The 16,812-nt window shown below is 41.1% G+C and overlaps 1 protein-coding gene across 3 annotated transcripts in view; it reads right to left on the bottom strand.

Annotated features, from left to right (window-relative positions):
- Positions 1-503: 503 nt before the first annotated feature.
- The window catches only part of LOC136884567 (putative inorganic phosphate cotransporter), a 97,848-nt gene continuing 81,539 nt past the window's right edge, over positions 504-16,812 (bottom strand). For all 3 annotated transcript variants that reach the window (XM_067156826.2, XM_068229781.1, XM_067156825.2), the window contains exons 10-11: positions 11,024-11,144; positions 504-4,155 (exon numbers count right to left, since the gene is read on the bottom strand). In XM_067156826.2, coding sequence (XP_067012927.2) covers positions 4,031-4,155; positions 11,024-11,144 — 246 coding nt within the window. In that variant the 3' untranslated portion in view covers positions 504-4,030. The remainder of the gene's footprint in view (positions 4,156-11,023; positions 11,145-16,812) is intronic.

Raw genomic sequence — 16,812 nt, 5'->3', positions numbered from 1 at the left:
TGTGACCTTGAGCTCATCTGCAACACACATGGTGAACTACTACTGCAGAAGTCGGTACTTCTGAGGAATGATGCAAACGGACTTCACTAATACGAGTCTTTATAATGTTAGGCGATAAGTACATTTTAACATAAAAAGATAGTCTTATATATGGGCCAATACAATAACGCCCAACTTAACTTGGGTGATACTGATCTGTTCCCTGAAATTCTCGGTACACGCCATTGTCTGGGCACATCCTGTCAACTTAGTTACTATAGCATGGAGCTTGCTATCATACTGGCTAGTGTGGAAATGTTGACACTGCCATACCATAGGAGTTAATGTAGCATGAAGAGAGATTTTAGATAATTCTCAGTCACATGTTTTGGTAGTCTGCGAAGGTGCATCAATGTAGTAGTTTTTCTGACTGTAAATTGACTACAAATACACCACAAGACTAAAACAAGGAAGATTATGATCACATAGACATATAAAAGACGGGAGCTAGAACTAGAATCTCAAAAACTAATGGGTATTCACAATGAAACTTTTAATATCAAACTTACATTAGCATGATTGAACCATTAACATGGAAAACAGAAACACAGGTAATAACCAATGACAAATGAATAGTTGATTTAAAATTCATTAATTGAAGAGTACTGCGTTTTGATTGGTGCTCGATTATGTTGCAGCAGACGATTGGAGCTTACAAGCCTGTATGTTTAGTCTATGACTACACTTAAACTGTTTGTAAGTTTCTGTGCTTATGTTATAATTTCCATGTGAATGAGTTTTAAATGCTGGTATTTCATGGCCTCAGCTACTGTACAGTATTTTAATTTGATGCCATTTAGGCTGCCTGCATGCATTCCGTGTTACTCTGCTAGATGGCTGTTTTAATTTTGTTGGTTGAACACCAAATGTTTCACCAGAGATCCTTTACAGGCCAACATCATACGACATGAAGTGCCAAATGGAACTTTGTTGCCCTTCAAAAATCCATCCACCTTTGCCGCCTGTAATCTTGGAATCCGTAGACAGACACTACCAGTGACCCACAGAGGGAGCTAAGCAAGAGATATGGAGAGAATCACGCGACGTTGAGGGTTCAAATGACCTGCATACCATTAACCCATTATTGAATATGATCCGAAAAATCGGATCTTGGTATTTCAGGCTTTAAATTTCATAATTGTGTGATTTTCTTTTCTTTCCACTTTCATATCTGTTCAGTAATTCCTTCTGAACAAGTCAGTACCATTAGTTAGTACGTGCAGTTGGCCACACTGATACAGCATTCATTAGAAGACAACATGGCATCTCAGAGGAGCACTGTTCACAGCATGAGGTAAGTATTTTGCAAAAATTTCACTTATTTATAACATATCTGATCTCTTATTTGTTGTAGAAGTATTGTTGAGAATCTATGCTTTTCTTTGATATGTATTTTAGACAAGTAAGTTCATACGTTTTGGAAATAACGTGATTTATTTTCGTGGATCCGAAAAATCGGATCACATGCAAAGCAGTCTTACATTGTTCTCCTTATACACTACCAACTAAATGTTGTAATCGTTGTGGGATGTTTCTGATCTCAATATAATGAGTACAATATTTGTTTCTCATTTCGTCTCAGCCTCCCTGTGACCAAGATAATTGAAATGCTTGAGGAAGAGGACGAGGAAGACAATGATGACACTGAGATTGTAATATATGCTGCAGTTCCAGCAGAGAGTAGGGAGACAGACATTGACAGTGATAAAACAGATGACGAACATGAGGGTAACCTTAACCACCTTTGTTGGAGGATGATGATTAGCTCGTGTGAAATACAGACTAATGACACAGACTTTGAAGAAACCGAAAATTCTCTCGAACTTACACCAGAACCTATTGCGTCTGGTTCAAAAGTGGTTCAGGTATCTGAAGCAGATGAAAATGGTGGACTCCCATGAAAGAAGAAATGTGTTACCGTGAGGAAAAAACAAAATTTTACGTGGAGGAATTCAGATCCTCATCCTGTCTTCAAAACTCAGTGCGAACCAATACCTGCGTCTGAGACTGCAGAAACATGCCAAACACCATTGCAGTTTTTTCAGTTGTTTTTTTTCAAAGAACTTGGTACAGTAAATTGTAGAAGAAAGCAATAAATATGCAGCTCAGAAAAATTTTATTCTCGGCCTAACAGAGCTGGAATTTTGGGTGCTGATAGGAGGCCTGCTTTTATCAGGGTATTCTAAATATCCCAACAGAAGGATGTACTGGTCAGCAGATGAAGATGTTCCCAAGCTTTTAGTCAACAGCATCCGCTGTAGTATTTTGCACTACCTGCATTTCAATGATAATGACAACATTGACCAGAACGATCGTCTGTACAAGACCTATCATCGATATACTGAACGAAAATTTCAGGAGCCATGGTGGACTTGAAGAGCACTTGTCTACAGACGAAAGTATGATTCCATACTATGGGAAACATTATGCTAAGCAATATATAAGAGGTAAACCAATAAGATTTGGATTCAAGAACTGGGCACTTTGTTTTTCATCTGGTTATATGGTGTCCTTCAAAATTTATGAGGGAAGGAAGAAAATTATGAGAAGGAGTTTGGCTTAGGTGGTGATACAGTTATCTCACTAATAAAATCTGCAGATGTACCCCCCACACAAAGGGTTCAAGCTGTACTTTGATAACTGTTTCACGTCAATAAAATTGCTCAAACACCTGCCTGATGAAGGTTACTGTGCAATGGGAACTATTCGAGAAGGCCGTACTGAGAAATGCCCTCTCATCAGCACAGCAGAAATGAAGAAACTGCCGCGTGGATCCAGCGATTTCCGCTCTTCGGGTGAAATACTTGCTGTCAGGTGGAAGGATAACAATGTTGTTACCATAGCAACAAACCACGGTGAAAATAGAGAGGGAACCTGCTCTAGATGGTCCAAGGAAAAGAAAGGAAAGGTGACAATCAAGCAGCCTACACTTTTTGGCTCCTATAATAAAGGAATGGGGGGTGTAGATCTAATGGACCAGTTAATGGGGACATACAGAACCAGAATACATTAAAAAAAAACGGCACTGGCCAATCTTTGCTGTTTACTTACTGGACGTTTGTATTGTCAATGCATGGCTGATAATGCGCAAAGTTTTGCCGGATGATGATAAATGGCAAAGTCTCCAAAAGTATCAAAGGGATGTATGCGTTAGTTTGCTGAAGACGCATGGAACTATTTCTAGAAGGGGAAAACAACCGTGTGATCCCAACATAGATAGTCGCTTCGACGGAAGGAACCACTGGATTATTTCCGTGAGCACGGAAAAGAAATGTCGCCAGTGTTCAGGTAAAGCAAAATTCATGTGCGACAAATGTGATGTAGGCCTGCACCCGAAATGTTTCACGGCCTACCATTCATACTAGGAAAACAGTGGTGGTATTATGCCTTAGGCAGTTTCTTTGAAGAACTCTACAGAAGTGTGATAGAAGTACAGAATTTTGAGCAAAAAATGGTTTGTATCAACATTAGAGCATGTTTCTTGTATGTGAGTGTATTTCTAACTGATATTCTGACAAAATCAACAAAAAAGAAACTATCGTTGTGTTGTAAAGGTCTTCTATTATTGAGTCTTCTCATCCTCTCCCTCTTCCTCAGTGTATTTTATGCTTGCATGTGATCCGATTTTTCGGATTGCACCTCCCTACCAAAGTAAGCAATATCCCGTGTTCTATGCACAATATATATTTAATGTACTTACATATGGTTAGGGAAACACAAAAAACTAACTAAAATGCGACCAGGAAACTTCATGCACTAATGGGTTAAGCAGCAGCTCCAAGGACAATAATTGGCACGTTCCCTCAGTGATGTTTGAAAATACTGAATTGTTCCAGACTTTGACCTGCCGCAACAAAGTCATTGGTCATTTATGCCGAAATGTCTTAGGACATGAACAGACACCAGCATGTGCTAAACACTGCTGAATAACTCAATGACTTAATATGCAGCACAAGAGGGTTTGACTCGACATTGCAGGAGGAGCCACTAATCAGAAGATCTCTGCTGATATCTTCCTTTCCCATTTCCTTGGTGTAATATCCCTCTCGTAAGCTTCGTTAATGTATGAAATGTTTCCAATTGTTCCTTTTTCTTCATTCTCCGTAGATTTGACATCTGTAACAGAAAATCATTAGATTTAGAACAGAACATGTGGAGCATGACAAACACAATGTTAACCTTCTGTCAGCAAGTTAGTACTATTTAGGAGGATTAATTCTATTATGGCAAACCACATCACATACAAATGTTAAGGAATTAGATCCAGTTAAGAAATGTTGGCAAATCTAAGACACTGAATGCAAGTTGAACTTTTTATGTCACCAAACAAACATGAAAAATAACTCGTGTAATAGAACTGTGAAACAGTTTGATCAAATATGGTGAGAATGGGGACAGGAAGATAGTGTAGATGGCAGAGGAAGGAGCTAGAAGGGGCTGGATGTTGGTGTGGTTCAAAGCAGAAGTAATTTTTCTGTGAAAGCTGTCCAAGGAACGTAGGACTCCATCCCAGCAAGTGCTTCTGGAAAGTACCATATGGTGAGAATATGTCATTATGAGTGTTGTTTACTGATTGGCAATATAACATTTTTCTTTTACAGATTTACATTCAAAGTGTTAATTGTAGAAAATAAATATCAGTGTATTTTTTTCCCAAATTCAACTGATTTTAATTTAAACCTGCAGGGGATGTGAGTGGGTATATAATTGGACTCCAAAGGGTACAAATATGATTGATTTTATGGAGACCAGGATGATATGCAATTTGTTTGGTTGGGGAGTCTGGGGACATTATGATTATTTAACTACAGTTCTCCTGTAACTCTCAGACAGGTATCTTGGCACTGGATATGCAAAACACTGCGCGCTTCCACAAAACTAACTGTGAAACTATTGGCCTCTTCTATGAGTTGCTTGTTAAGACATTAGTCCCCTTTATCATGTTCTAACTGTACATAGAGGTGGTGACATCATGATGTGTGCTGTTCATGGCATTCGCAATAGCCGCCTGCATACATAACGGTATAGATAGTTATGCCTGTCAGTGTTCAGTCTGCACGCCTCTGTGAATTTACTAAACACCTCGACGATTTTCTGTTTGTAACTAGCTCTGTGGCCTTTACAAACTCAGTCCTCCAGCCATCATCGTCTTGATCTCCATCTACTTCTCTTACTCTCCATGACCAAGTCCATTATTCTGCTAGGTAACCCACCACCAAAGCTGGTTTAAGCGTACGACTTCATCCATAGAGTTCATTCCTAACTTAGCTTTTTTTTTTTTTGCTATTTGCTTTACGTTGCACCGACACAGATAGGAAGTGGCCATGGCCTTAATTAAGGTACAGTCCCAGCATTTGCCTGGTGTGAAAATGGGGAAATCACGGAAAACCATCTTCGGGGCTGCCAACAGTGGGGTTTGAACCCACTATCTCCCGATTACTGGATACCGGCCACACTTAAGCGACTGCAGCTATCGAGCTCGGTAACTTAGTTTTTATCTCCTTGTTCCAAATACCCTCCTGCCTTTGTTCCTACCTGTTTAATAAAATAGTGGTCATTCTTACAGCGATGAGAGTCTTCACTGTGATGGTTGTATTCTTGCAGATGCGAGTTAGCATTGCTGTAAAGTTTTTCACCACTCCGATGCACGTGGAGATTTCAGATTCAAACTCACCAGTGTTAATGACGACAGATCACAGGTATTCAAAGCGAATGACAGTAATTCTTGTATCATTGGGACTGACTTGGGTCTTTGAATTGTTAATTTCAAGTCCATGCACTCTCCTCCAGTCTTCTAGTCTCTGTTTGCCTTTGTCTATTATCAGTGTGACATGAGCATTTTATAGATTGTTAATACCAACTGCGATGCCATCGGACCTCATGCTGTAGATGTCGAAAGGAGGGCCTCAGTTAGCAGCAGTTGAGAATATGCACCTGTGGATACCTTCATTGACACCCTATAGTGGTGGCCATCAAATTACACTGTTGCCAAGGTTATGTAGCAACTGGCAAACAAAAGCCTAATTCAATACATTATTTTGGAGCATGAGGCAGTTTGTTCTCTCCCACACTCTTGATGTTATCTCCTAAAATGCTGCAAAAGAAATTGTACCTCAACCTTCAAGAAAGACGGCTGATTTCAGCGATATAGTTATTTTCCACATAAACCAATTAAAATAGTTATTAAGATGAAAAACTTGAACAAGTAAATTTAAATCTGTAAAATTCTGTATTGAAATTTTCAGTAAGCGTCCACATTTCTATTTCTTAGGCCAATAAAATGTCGTCTGCGAAAAAATGTAGAAAATTGTCTAACTTTTTTTACCTGGATCATGTATCCATGCATCTTTTAGTTTTCTTGGAAAATAGTCCATAAAGTGGCCATATACCAGATGTCGTTCGGGTCACGTGCGCCAGTGCAGGACACGGGTCACGGTAAGTACTTTTGGATTACGCATTAATCAGTATCAGTTTTATTAAAATATTTTAATTTGTATATGGTTCACAATATAACTTTAAATAATTGAATACTATATATCGGACTGTGTAGTATAGAAAAGAAAACTATCTACTTTAAAGAATAGGCTACATGGACCTGGCGCAGACTGTCTTTCTCTGGACAGCACTGCACAGTTAGCGCTGCCAGTCTGCGCTTAATTGTAAGCGACTCTCGACCATCTGTCGCTTTGCCGTTCCCATATCTGACAACAATGCAGTTTTTCTCACCCATCTAATTCAGTGGCCGCAGGTTTATACACAGATTAGCCCCAGTTTATTGCGGAATATATACATATTTCAAGGTAAGAAACCAATTTGAAGACTTAGACTTGAGTAAAGTGAAGAAAGCAGTTTGGGTGGTTGCATTGTTCTATAACAGTATAATGTTTTATGTATGTGCATGAAATTTGGACACACAGATTCATTATGAAAATCATGCCGCATTTTGTCACTCGTCCTCGCTGTAATGGCCACTCACCTAATTACGGCTGCTGTCAACATGAACTCCACTTGTCTTTCTCTACTCGCTGCTATTAACTCTCATCTAACCGGCCTTGTACTCTCGCTGCTGTCTCGCATTGTGTCCGTCCAGCTGAACAGCTCACTGCATACTGGCTCACCCGCTGCGTCACTGTCTGATGCTTCTTTCTCGAACTTTCTGTGGTTGCCCACTCAGCGCTGATACCGAGTGGGGTTATTAATGTATCTTTTTTTTTTTTTTGCTAGGGGCTTTACGTCGCACCGACACAGATAGGTCTTATGGCGACGATGGGATAGGAAAGGCCTAGGAGTTGGAAGGAATCGGCCGTGGCCTTAATTAAGGTACAGCCCCAGCTTAATGTATCATAGTAGCTGTGGTTTGAGGACGTTCTTCTTATTCCTTCCACTGACCTCTCATTGGTGCCAGCCCTTTTCTCTTTGGATAGCCTGTCAATGAACCTTACTACGTCATTGCTTGTCCTCTACGAATATTGAAACAAGTTTGTTTCCCTGTACACTCCTAATTCGTAACATCGCATAACAAGCTAACTCCTTTTGAATATGCTGGAAGCTCCAAAGCAGCTGCGCTGATTTGAGCCTGCCAACTATCTCACTATGCAACCTCGAGACCTCTGCCTAACCGTTGAACTGAAAATTAGAAGGAACTTTAACTCAGTACTTGAGTTTATAAAATAATTTTTGAATTTAGTCCACCTGGCGAGCATGATCGTTAAAGCAACAAGTCTGTGTGGTCTGACACTGTGGTTAACCAGTTTGAGTCCTATTCGTGGAAAAAAAATGCTCTCATCAGAATGTTGATCGGTAGGGTAAGAGAGATGACAGTAATCACTGCTAAAAGCCTGGCTTCTATGTCAAACCACTCTGCAGTGCTTATATGATGCCACTGATGGTGATTCGTTCATTGGATGGGGACTTCAAGCCTTGAGCGGACAGGGGTAGGCTGTGAACCAACACCGGGTTAGACAACATTGAAAATCTGTTCAGTGGTTATTGCACAATTGTAACACGATACTTAGGGTGGCATGCACCATCTTAGAGTAAATTACTCTGGAAGTAGCGTTTACTGAACAAGTCCATGCTGCGGCAGTTATTTACTCCAGAAGTAACATCAGAGAGTTTAAGTACAATGTATTCTTTTCATTACTATTATATAAGTAGCGTTCGTTACTCGTGGAGTGTGGTGTTCACGAGTTTTCTTTAAAGAAATCTAAGTAGATAAGGTTATGTGTGATAGGAAATGGGGGAAAAACATAAGTGAAAAAGATAAATGCTTGTTAGGCCTCTCGAGTGTAAGAAACACAACATAAAGATTCTGGATAAGAAAAGAAATTCATGGAAAGCCGTGACAGAAGAATACAATGCTTCGACAGAAAACACAGTGAAGAGCAAGTTAAAATTCCACAGAAGGACTCAAAAGCGAAGGCTAAAGAAAATTGAAAGTCATCGACACACAGGAAAAATTAAAACTGATAGTATTTTCTTCATACAGATTGCCTACATCCACAGCGAAATTGTTTCCCTTTTTCACACCAGGCAGATGCTGAGTCTGTACATTAATTAAGGCCACGGCCGCTTCCTTCCCACTCCTAGGCCATTCCTACCCTATCATCGTCATAAGACTTATCTGTGTCAGTGCGACGTTAAGCAAATTGTAAAATATATATAAAAATACCCCTTCCGATTTCTGGAAAGTTCACCGTTGTCACTGTGAGAGGGGGGGGAGTGGGAATATGCGTGCAGTCAATTGCATCCACGATGTGTAGGAACCTGCCAATGTGAAGAATTTCCTTTTATTTTCCGAACAGTCATCATCATTTGCAGGCGTACCTCCCTCTTAACCTCACTAGTGTTTTAACCATGCGATGAAAGTATGGCCAACAGTCCTGTGGTAAACGTTAATTAGATCACCGGCAACTAACTGAAATATTCTGGTATGAAACACTCGTAGGGCAACAACAATTCAAATTTGGGAGATACAAAAAATTAAAACAGGAATTCAGCTGTAATTGATTTCCAAGTAGATTTAGAAGGAAAGTAAAGGGTTCCTTCCTAAGACCAAACGTTCCTTAAACTCTCTCCGTGTACACATCATACTGCTCTCGCCTTTCACGTACTGTATGCACTATTAAATTCCCCGTTGTTTTCTGCATCGAGATCGTCAATATAATCTAAGTAAACACGTTTGAAACATCTTCCTCTCGTATACGACATGATATTACCATTAGTCAACAAGTCTAAACCTATCTTACTCCACGCACGCCATGAGAGTAAATTCTAACCTATATTTTTGCGTTGTTTACTTCTTTAGTAATGTACTACAAGATGGTGCTCTTCAACATTTTACTCTTGTAGTAATTTAGTCTAAAATACACTGACTGTCAGAGCAAATGCAACACCAAGAAGGAGTGGTCAGAACTTTATACCAATTGCAGGGTAGACTGACGTCACTGAGGTATGCTCATGATGTGAAATGCGCCGCTGTGCTGCACACGTAGCGAACGATAAATGGGATACGGCGTTGGCGAATGGCCCACTTCGTACCGTGATTTCTCAGCCGACAGTCATTGTAGTACGTGTTGTCGTGTGCCACAGGACACGTGTATAGCTAAGAATGCCAGGCCGCCGTCAACGGAGGCATTTCCAGCAGACAGACGACTTTACGAGGGGTATGGTGATCGGGCTGAGAAGGGCAGGTTGGTCGCTTCGTCAAATTGCAGCCGATACCCATAGGGATGTGTCCACGGTGCAGCACCTGTGGCAAAGATGGTTGGCGCAGGGACATGTGGCACGTGCGAGGGGTCCAGGCGCAGCCCGAGTGATGTCAGCACGCGAGGATCGGCGCATCCGCCGCCAAGCGGTGGCAGCCCCGCACACCACGTCAACCGCCATTCTTCAGCATGTGCAAGACACCCTGGCTGTTCCAATATCGACCAGAACAATTTCCCGTCGATTGGTTGAAGGAGGCCTGCACTCCCGGCGTTCGCTCAGAAGACTACCATTGACTCCACAGCATAGACGTGCACGCCTGGCATGGTGCCGGGCTAGATCGACTTGGATGTGGGAATGGCGGAACGTCGTGTACTCCGATGAGTCACGCTTCTGTTCTGTCAGTGATAGTCACCGCAGACGAGTGTGGCGTCGGCGTGGAGAACGGTCAAATCCGGCAGTAACTGTGGAGCGCCCTACCGCTAGACAACGCGGCATCATGGTTTGTGGCACTATTGCGTATGATTCCACATCACCACTAGTGCGTATTCAAGGCACGTTAAATGCCCACCGCTACGTGCAGCATGTGCTGCGGCCGGTGGCACTCCCGTACCTTCAGGGGCTGCCCAGTGCTCTGTTTCAGCAGGATAATGCCCGCCCACACACTGCTCGCATCTCTCAACAGGCTCTACGAGGTGTACAGATGCTTCCGTGGCCAGCGTACTCTCCGGATCTCTCACCAATCGAACACGTGTGGGATCTCATTGGACGCCGTTTGCAAACTCTGCCCCAGCCTCGTACGGACGACCAACTGTGGCAAATAGTTCACAGAGAATGGAGAACCATCCCTCAGGACACCATCCACACTCTTATTGACTCTGTACCTCGACGTGTTTCTGCGTGCATCGCCGCTCGCGGTGGTCCTACATCCTACTGAGTCGATGCCGTGCGCATTGTGTAACCTGCATATCGGTTTGAAATAAACATCAATTATTCGTCCGTGCCGTCTCTGTTTTTTCCCCAACTTTCATCCCTTTCGAACCACTCCTTCTTGGTGTTGCATTTGCTCTGTCAGTCAGTGTACTTTGGAAGTAATTTACTGTCGTATGGAAGTCGCCGAATGCTGACTTCAAGAGTATTTTACTACGGAAGTAGAACTTAGTCTTAGTAGGTGCACACCACCCTTAGAGGAACAATGATCTGCTGCGATTATGATCTCAAGAATCAGCACCTCCCATATTTGTGGGTTCCTTATGGAATTATATATAAGGATATTTACCTTCCTGTGGAGTGTTCCAAGGTTGCTCCTTGTCAGTGCACAGCAGCAGGTAGAAGATGTACGTCCCAAGACCAATGGCAGAGGAAATGTAGAACATGATATTCCACGAGTGACGGTTTTGCTTTAGAAAAGAAGAATTCTCTGTGAAAAAGTCTTGTTTTGTGATTTTGCAGGAGGGTTATAGGGCTGGAAAGATACAGCTCAAGAAGAAACATTTGATACCTCTCAGTTGCCTGTTAGGTGACTAATGTTTATAACAAGAAAATAGAATGACACTTTCCAATTTGTATTATTCTAAATGTAAAGTCATCTGGTGAGAATATCTCATACTGCATGCATTATTACGTACCTTTTATCAGAAATGACTGTCTGAGGTAAAACTGTACAGGGTCAGTAAAAAATGTATAGCTTGATAAATCCTCATTGTAGGAAACTATGTCTTTCTGCCTTCAGTCTCCAGACCTCTGTGAATTAACTAAGCACTTCCTCAACCTCTGCTTCTCTTGCCCTTCATGGCCAAGTCCATTATTCTCCTAGTCAACCTTTGCATTCACCAATTTAATGTTGAGGGTAATAGTTCTTAAAAATATTAACTCCTCTTGAAAATTCTTAAGAGATAAATTAATGAATGTTGTTCTGCTTCAAGAAACGCATACCGTACGGCAGATGAAAGCCAGCAACATTCCAGAGGAAAAATCTCAGTACATATTTGTGTTGGTGCAGTGTACCATTGTGTGTATGTTCTAAATGAAGTGAAAAACTGCAGACTTGTCAATGTTTCTGCTGATGACAGTATATAGGTGGGTCACCAATATCAGAATTACAAACATCTATAAACCACCATTAGTTCCTTGGCCTACCTCAGTTTTGAACTGCAATCTATGCAGAGGAACTTAAACAGTCACCATGCACCTTGTTGAATGGACAGATGAACACAATGTATATCTAGTTTTCAATGCTAAGGAAAATGGGACTTTCAAATCTGTAGTTTGGAAAAGAAATTACAATCCAGATCTCTGCTTCATAAGAGAAGATGACAATGGAGATCTGCTCTCTGCAATAAAAAGAGTTCTGCCAGACTTCCCTCACACCCATCGCAGACCAACCCTTCTAGAAACTGGTATGTAGATTCCTCTAGTAGCATCCCTTGGTGGAACTTTGCTAAGGCTGACTGGGAATCGTTCTCCACTGAAGTACACAAGGTCATCAGAAGGACTCCACGAGTAAGTTCCAACTACAAAAGGTTTCTTGGTGCAATTCTTTCAACAGCAAAAACAGCACATTCCAATAGGCTATCAAAAAGAATGTGTTTCAGCATGGAGTCCTGAAACAGAAACACTTTATAAGGAATTCCTTGAGAGTGGGAGTCCAGAAGTATGCTCAAAAACACTTCTGAGTCTAGATTGGTCCAGAAGGAAGAAATGGAATAAAACAACGGAAAATATGTACTTCAGCACTCCTGTCGAAAAGCATGGAGTCTTTTACGCAAACTTGGATTGAGGCTCCAGCAGTACACGAACAACCTGCAGGTACTGCTAATCAACTTGCCTCTCACATTATGTCTGTTTCAAGGGTATCAGCTGATAAACATCATGCAATAGTAATCAAAGACAATATAAAACAGTTAAAGACAACAGCTCCAATTGCTTTATCATTTACCAATGCACACGTTTATATTGCCATAAAAGACCTCAAGGCAGGTAAAGCTACTGGCTGCAACAGTACAGATCCAGAGTTTTTACTCCACCGTGGGAAGAACACTAGAGTTGGCTGGCATGGTTTTCCATTGACATCCTCATCACAGGTAAACTTCCATCTGAATTTGAGAAAGCCAAGGTTATTGCCTTCCTGAAACCAGGAAAGCTCAGTAACAGGCCAGAAAGCTACCACCATGTTGCAGTGTTAAGTGTATGTTACGAACTTGTGGAAAGACTCTGTGTAACAGAATTGGACCTACAATTCTTGAACAAGTCCCTTGTTCCTTAAATTATCAAATTCTAGTTTATACAATGGATAATCTTCTGTACTTCTCTCATTTAAACTTGATTCAAAATCATTTTTTTGTGCAAGATAAATTTCTAAACTTTCCAAAACATTCATGAATTTTCCCTTTTTGGCTGAATGTATTAATTCCATGTCATTGGAAATGTCTGTAAATGTATGATTCTTTTCAACCATAAGTTCTCCCATCTTTTATGTTTACTGCATTAACATGTTCTTTGTAAATGATACATAGGACAGTCTGGAAGAAGTTTGGCTATAAGGTACAAAGACAAGGCGGACTCAAGTAAAACTATTTTAAATAGTTCTGTGTTAGATTCAGACAAGTCAATACAGGATCAAAGATAATGCCTATTATGGTTAAGTTTATCAATAGTTCTGCAAGTGTCGAGTGAAACCTCACTTATCCAAAACAGAGACAGCGTGTTGCCATTTGAACAACCGACTTACAAATAAGAACTTAAAAGTATACTTTAATGGCAACAGCACATAGTGACTAAATGCCCTCAACGTTTGTTTCCTGGAGTTATAAACAACTTTTTGTTGGCTCTTCCATCTGCACTTCAGTGGACTGAGCAATCCACATTTAAATTCTAATACAGTAGTTTGTTTTTATTACCCTATACTTTCAACATTTTATTTCATGTGTAATGCCATACGTTAAATAAATAAATAATTTAAATTCGCCTCTCACAACCCCACCACCAAAGTTGGTTCATACGCACAGCTTCATCGTGTTCATTCCTAACTAAGGCTTTATCTCCTCATATCGAGTAACCTCCTGCCATTGATGCTTGTACCAGCCATCATTCTCATTACTTCCCACTTATGAATAAGATGTCCTAAGTCCACCTAATTCACTTGTTTCTTACAGAATATTGTTGATCGCCACTCATTTCAACAGTATTAAGAGACTTGAGGTTATTCTGTACAGAGTAATAAATAAGTTACAAGATTGTGAGCAACTGCAAAATGACCTCAATAATGTTGTGAGATGGATATTAGGGGCAATGGTAACATTTTGACCAAAGCAATTAGGATCCTGATCTTTATCTTTTAAGAGGCGGCCGTAGTCAGCTCAAGATCCATCTTTTATTTCAAAATATCGCCACTAGTCTCGTTGATGTCGACAACTAACTCCACTGATAGTTACATCGCGGGTGCATAGATGGCAGTAAGAAAGGCCAAAGCCGAAAGAGCGATTCCCCTCTCACCCTTCAGCGTCACATAGTCTGTCACCAGGAAGTTGTGATACAGTACTTGCACGGAGTTGATGGTGTTGACATTTGTACGGAATGTGAAACATTCCAGGAAATTATTGAACATCGGTTAGTGCTGAGCAAAGCAGTCAAAATAAGGTACTGTTTCCGACAAAAATAAATGAAATGACGTATGGCTTTTAGTGCCGGGAGTGTCCGAAGACAAGTTCGGCTCGCCAGATTCAGGTCTTTTGATTTAACTCCCGTAGGCGACGACCTGCGCGTCGTGATGAGGATGAAATGATGATGGAGACGACACATACACCCCGCCCCCATGCCAGAGAAATTGACCAATTATGGTTAAAATTCCCGACCCTGCCGGGAATCGAACCCGGGACCCTTGTGACCAATGGCCAGCACGCCGGACACTGTTTCCGATGTTGAAATGAAGTAGTGCATCAACCCCGTCCCTGCCTCACGTCTTTCACTGTACCGGCCAGTAAGTGATACATAATATAATTCTATCCCATGAAAATACAAACTGATATAACAGAAGAATTCATTTACAAATTTTTTAGTCACACAGTGATACTTTGGACATACGATAAAGATTGTAAAGCGACCAAGAACGGAATTTTCCAACAACCCTGAGTAAAAAAAAAAGCCATACAAATTTATAACATTTTTTTCCCTTGGAAACAAACAGTTCTGAAATATATAAACAATGTATAAAACATCCCATTGCATATTGTGTTAAAATTTGAATTTGATAAAATAACTTGTTTTCGGAGACGCAAAGGTGGCGGAATGTTGTCCCGCAAAAGTTCTTTAACGTGTCGACCTTCCAATACCACCGCACTGAGCCAGGATCGAACCTGCCAAGGGGCAGAAGGCCTGCGTTCCAACCTTCGAGCCGTTGTGAAAGTCTCTTTGTCTTTACAAAGACGGATTTGAAGTCGTATGTTTTCGTATAAGTTTTAAATAATAAATGTTACAGCATCTAAATATCCATTAGTTCTGTATTTCATGACTTGAGTGGAGTGTAATTAGAGTAACTACTAAGCTCAAAAGAATACCACTTCATTCTCGCTTTCGGTGACGTTAGGCGCTTTAGCCAATAGCAACGCTGCTCACCGGAATGACCTATCTGACATGTGAGTTTTTCTAGTTACGTTGGAAAACCCCATTTCCATGAAATACAAGGATTGTAAATGACGGTTTTGTATACCTACCCGTTATGAAACTCTGAAATGGTGCTGGTAAAGAACGCCACAGCTGAGGGGCACTGGAACTTCCCTCTGTAGGTGGGGGTAGTAAAATAACACCCACAGTATCTCCTGCCTGTCGTAAGAGGCGACTAAAGCGGGCCCCATGGGCTCTGAACTTGGGAGTCTGGGTTGGCGACCACGGTGCCCTTAGCTGAGTCCTAGCTTTATTTCCACTTACTTGTGCCGGGCTCCTCACTTTGATATATCCCTCTTCATCAAGTGTCATTTTTTTTTTTTTGCTAGTTGCTTTACGTCGCACCGACACAGATAGGTCTTATGGTGACGATGGGACAGGAAAGGGCTAGGAGTGGGAAGGAAGCGGCCGTGGCCTTAATAGAATCGATTATTTCAGAAAGCAGTCAAGTGCCAAAAAATGGAAAAATGAGTTAATGGCAGAATATGTTACTAAGAGGGTATACACACATTTTGGTGCTGAAACCAGTCAAGAAACGTTGTCCTATAATGGTCAGGCATTACGTTGAATTTCGTATTTAATTCAGAAACCAGTTAAGTGACACCGCTTGGTTGGTTTCTGCGGTAAACTGCTGGTACCTTTCCGGTTGACGCTGCTGTTCTGAATCCAGAATAACCAGCTGTTCATCTGTTTTTGTTGTCATTGTTGTGTTTCTGGAATCGCATGTTCCTAGTTTTGTGAACAACTGATTCAAAAAATGTTTCTTTTGTTTTTTATATTCTTAGTGATATGTTTGAAAATTCAGAAACGGGTTCGAATCCCACTGTCGGCAGCCCTGAAGATGGTTTTCCGTGGTTTCCCATTTTCACACCAGGCAAATGCTGGGGCTGTAACTTAATTAAGGCCACGGACGCTTCCTTCCAACTCCTAGGCCTTTCCTATCCCGTCATCGCCATAAGACCTATCTGTGTCGGTGCGACGTAAAGCCACTAGCAAAAAAAAAATCAGAAGACGAACCTGGATCTAAAAAGGAAACGAGGAGTGGTAGACAAACAAACTCACACGCGTAATATTATTCGGAATGCAAGGGTAAAAGGAGAAGGTTATATTTCTTACTCAGACAAGGAAGTACCTGGTCTGAGCCCTACATTATTCTTTGTTACTGTTTGTTTTAGGTGCCCATCAATATCAAGACGATGCGTGAATTAAATGCCTTAAAACCTTACCTGATGGAATATAAACACTTTTATGACAGCATTTTACAATGGCCTAATACAGAGACAGAATGTGCTGTGGAGTTTGTTTATGAGGACTGATTACCTCTTGTCATGATGAGCAGGCATTGATGATTTCATCCTTTTGTTTCAGCAATACAGTCTAAACCTATTAAAATATGTTTTTTTTAAA

Source organism: Anabrus simplex, chromosome 12 (genome assembly GCF_040414725.1).
Source record: "Anabrus simplex isolate iqAnaSimp1 chromosome 12, ASM4041472v1, whole genome shotgun sequence".
NCBI classification, from domain to species: Eukaryota; Metazoa; Arthropoda; class Insecta; order Orthoptera; family Tettigoniidae; genus Anabrus; species Anabrus simplex.
The sequence above is the reverse complement of the archived record's forward strand: the minus strand, read 5'-3'. Positions and strand labels throughout refer to the sequence as shown.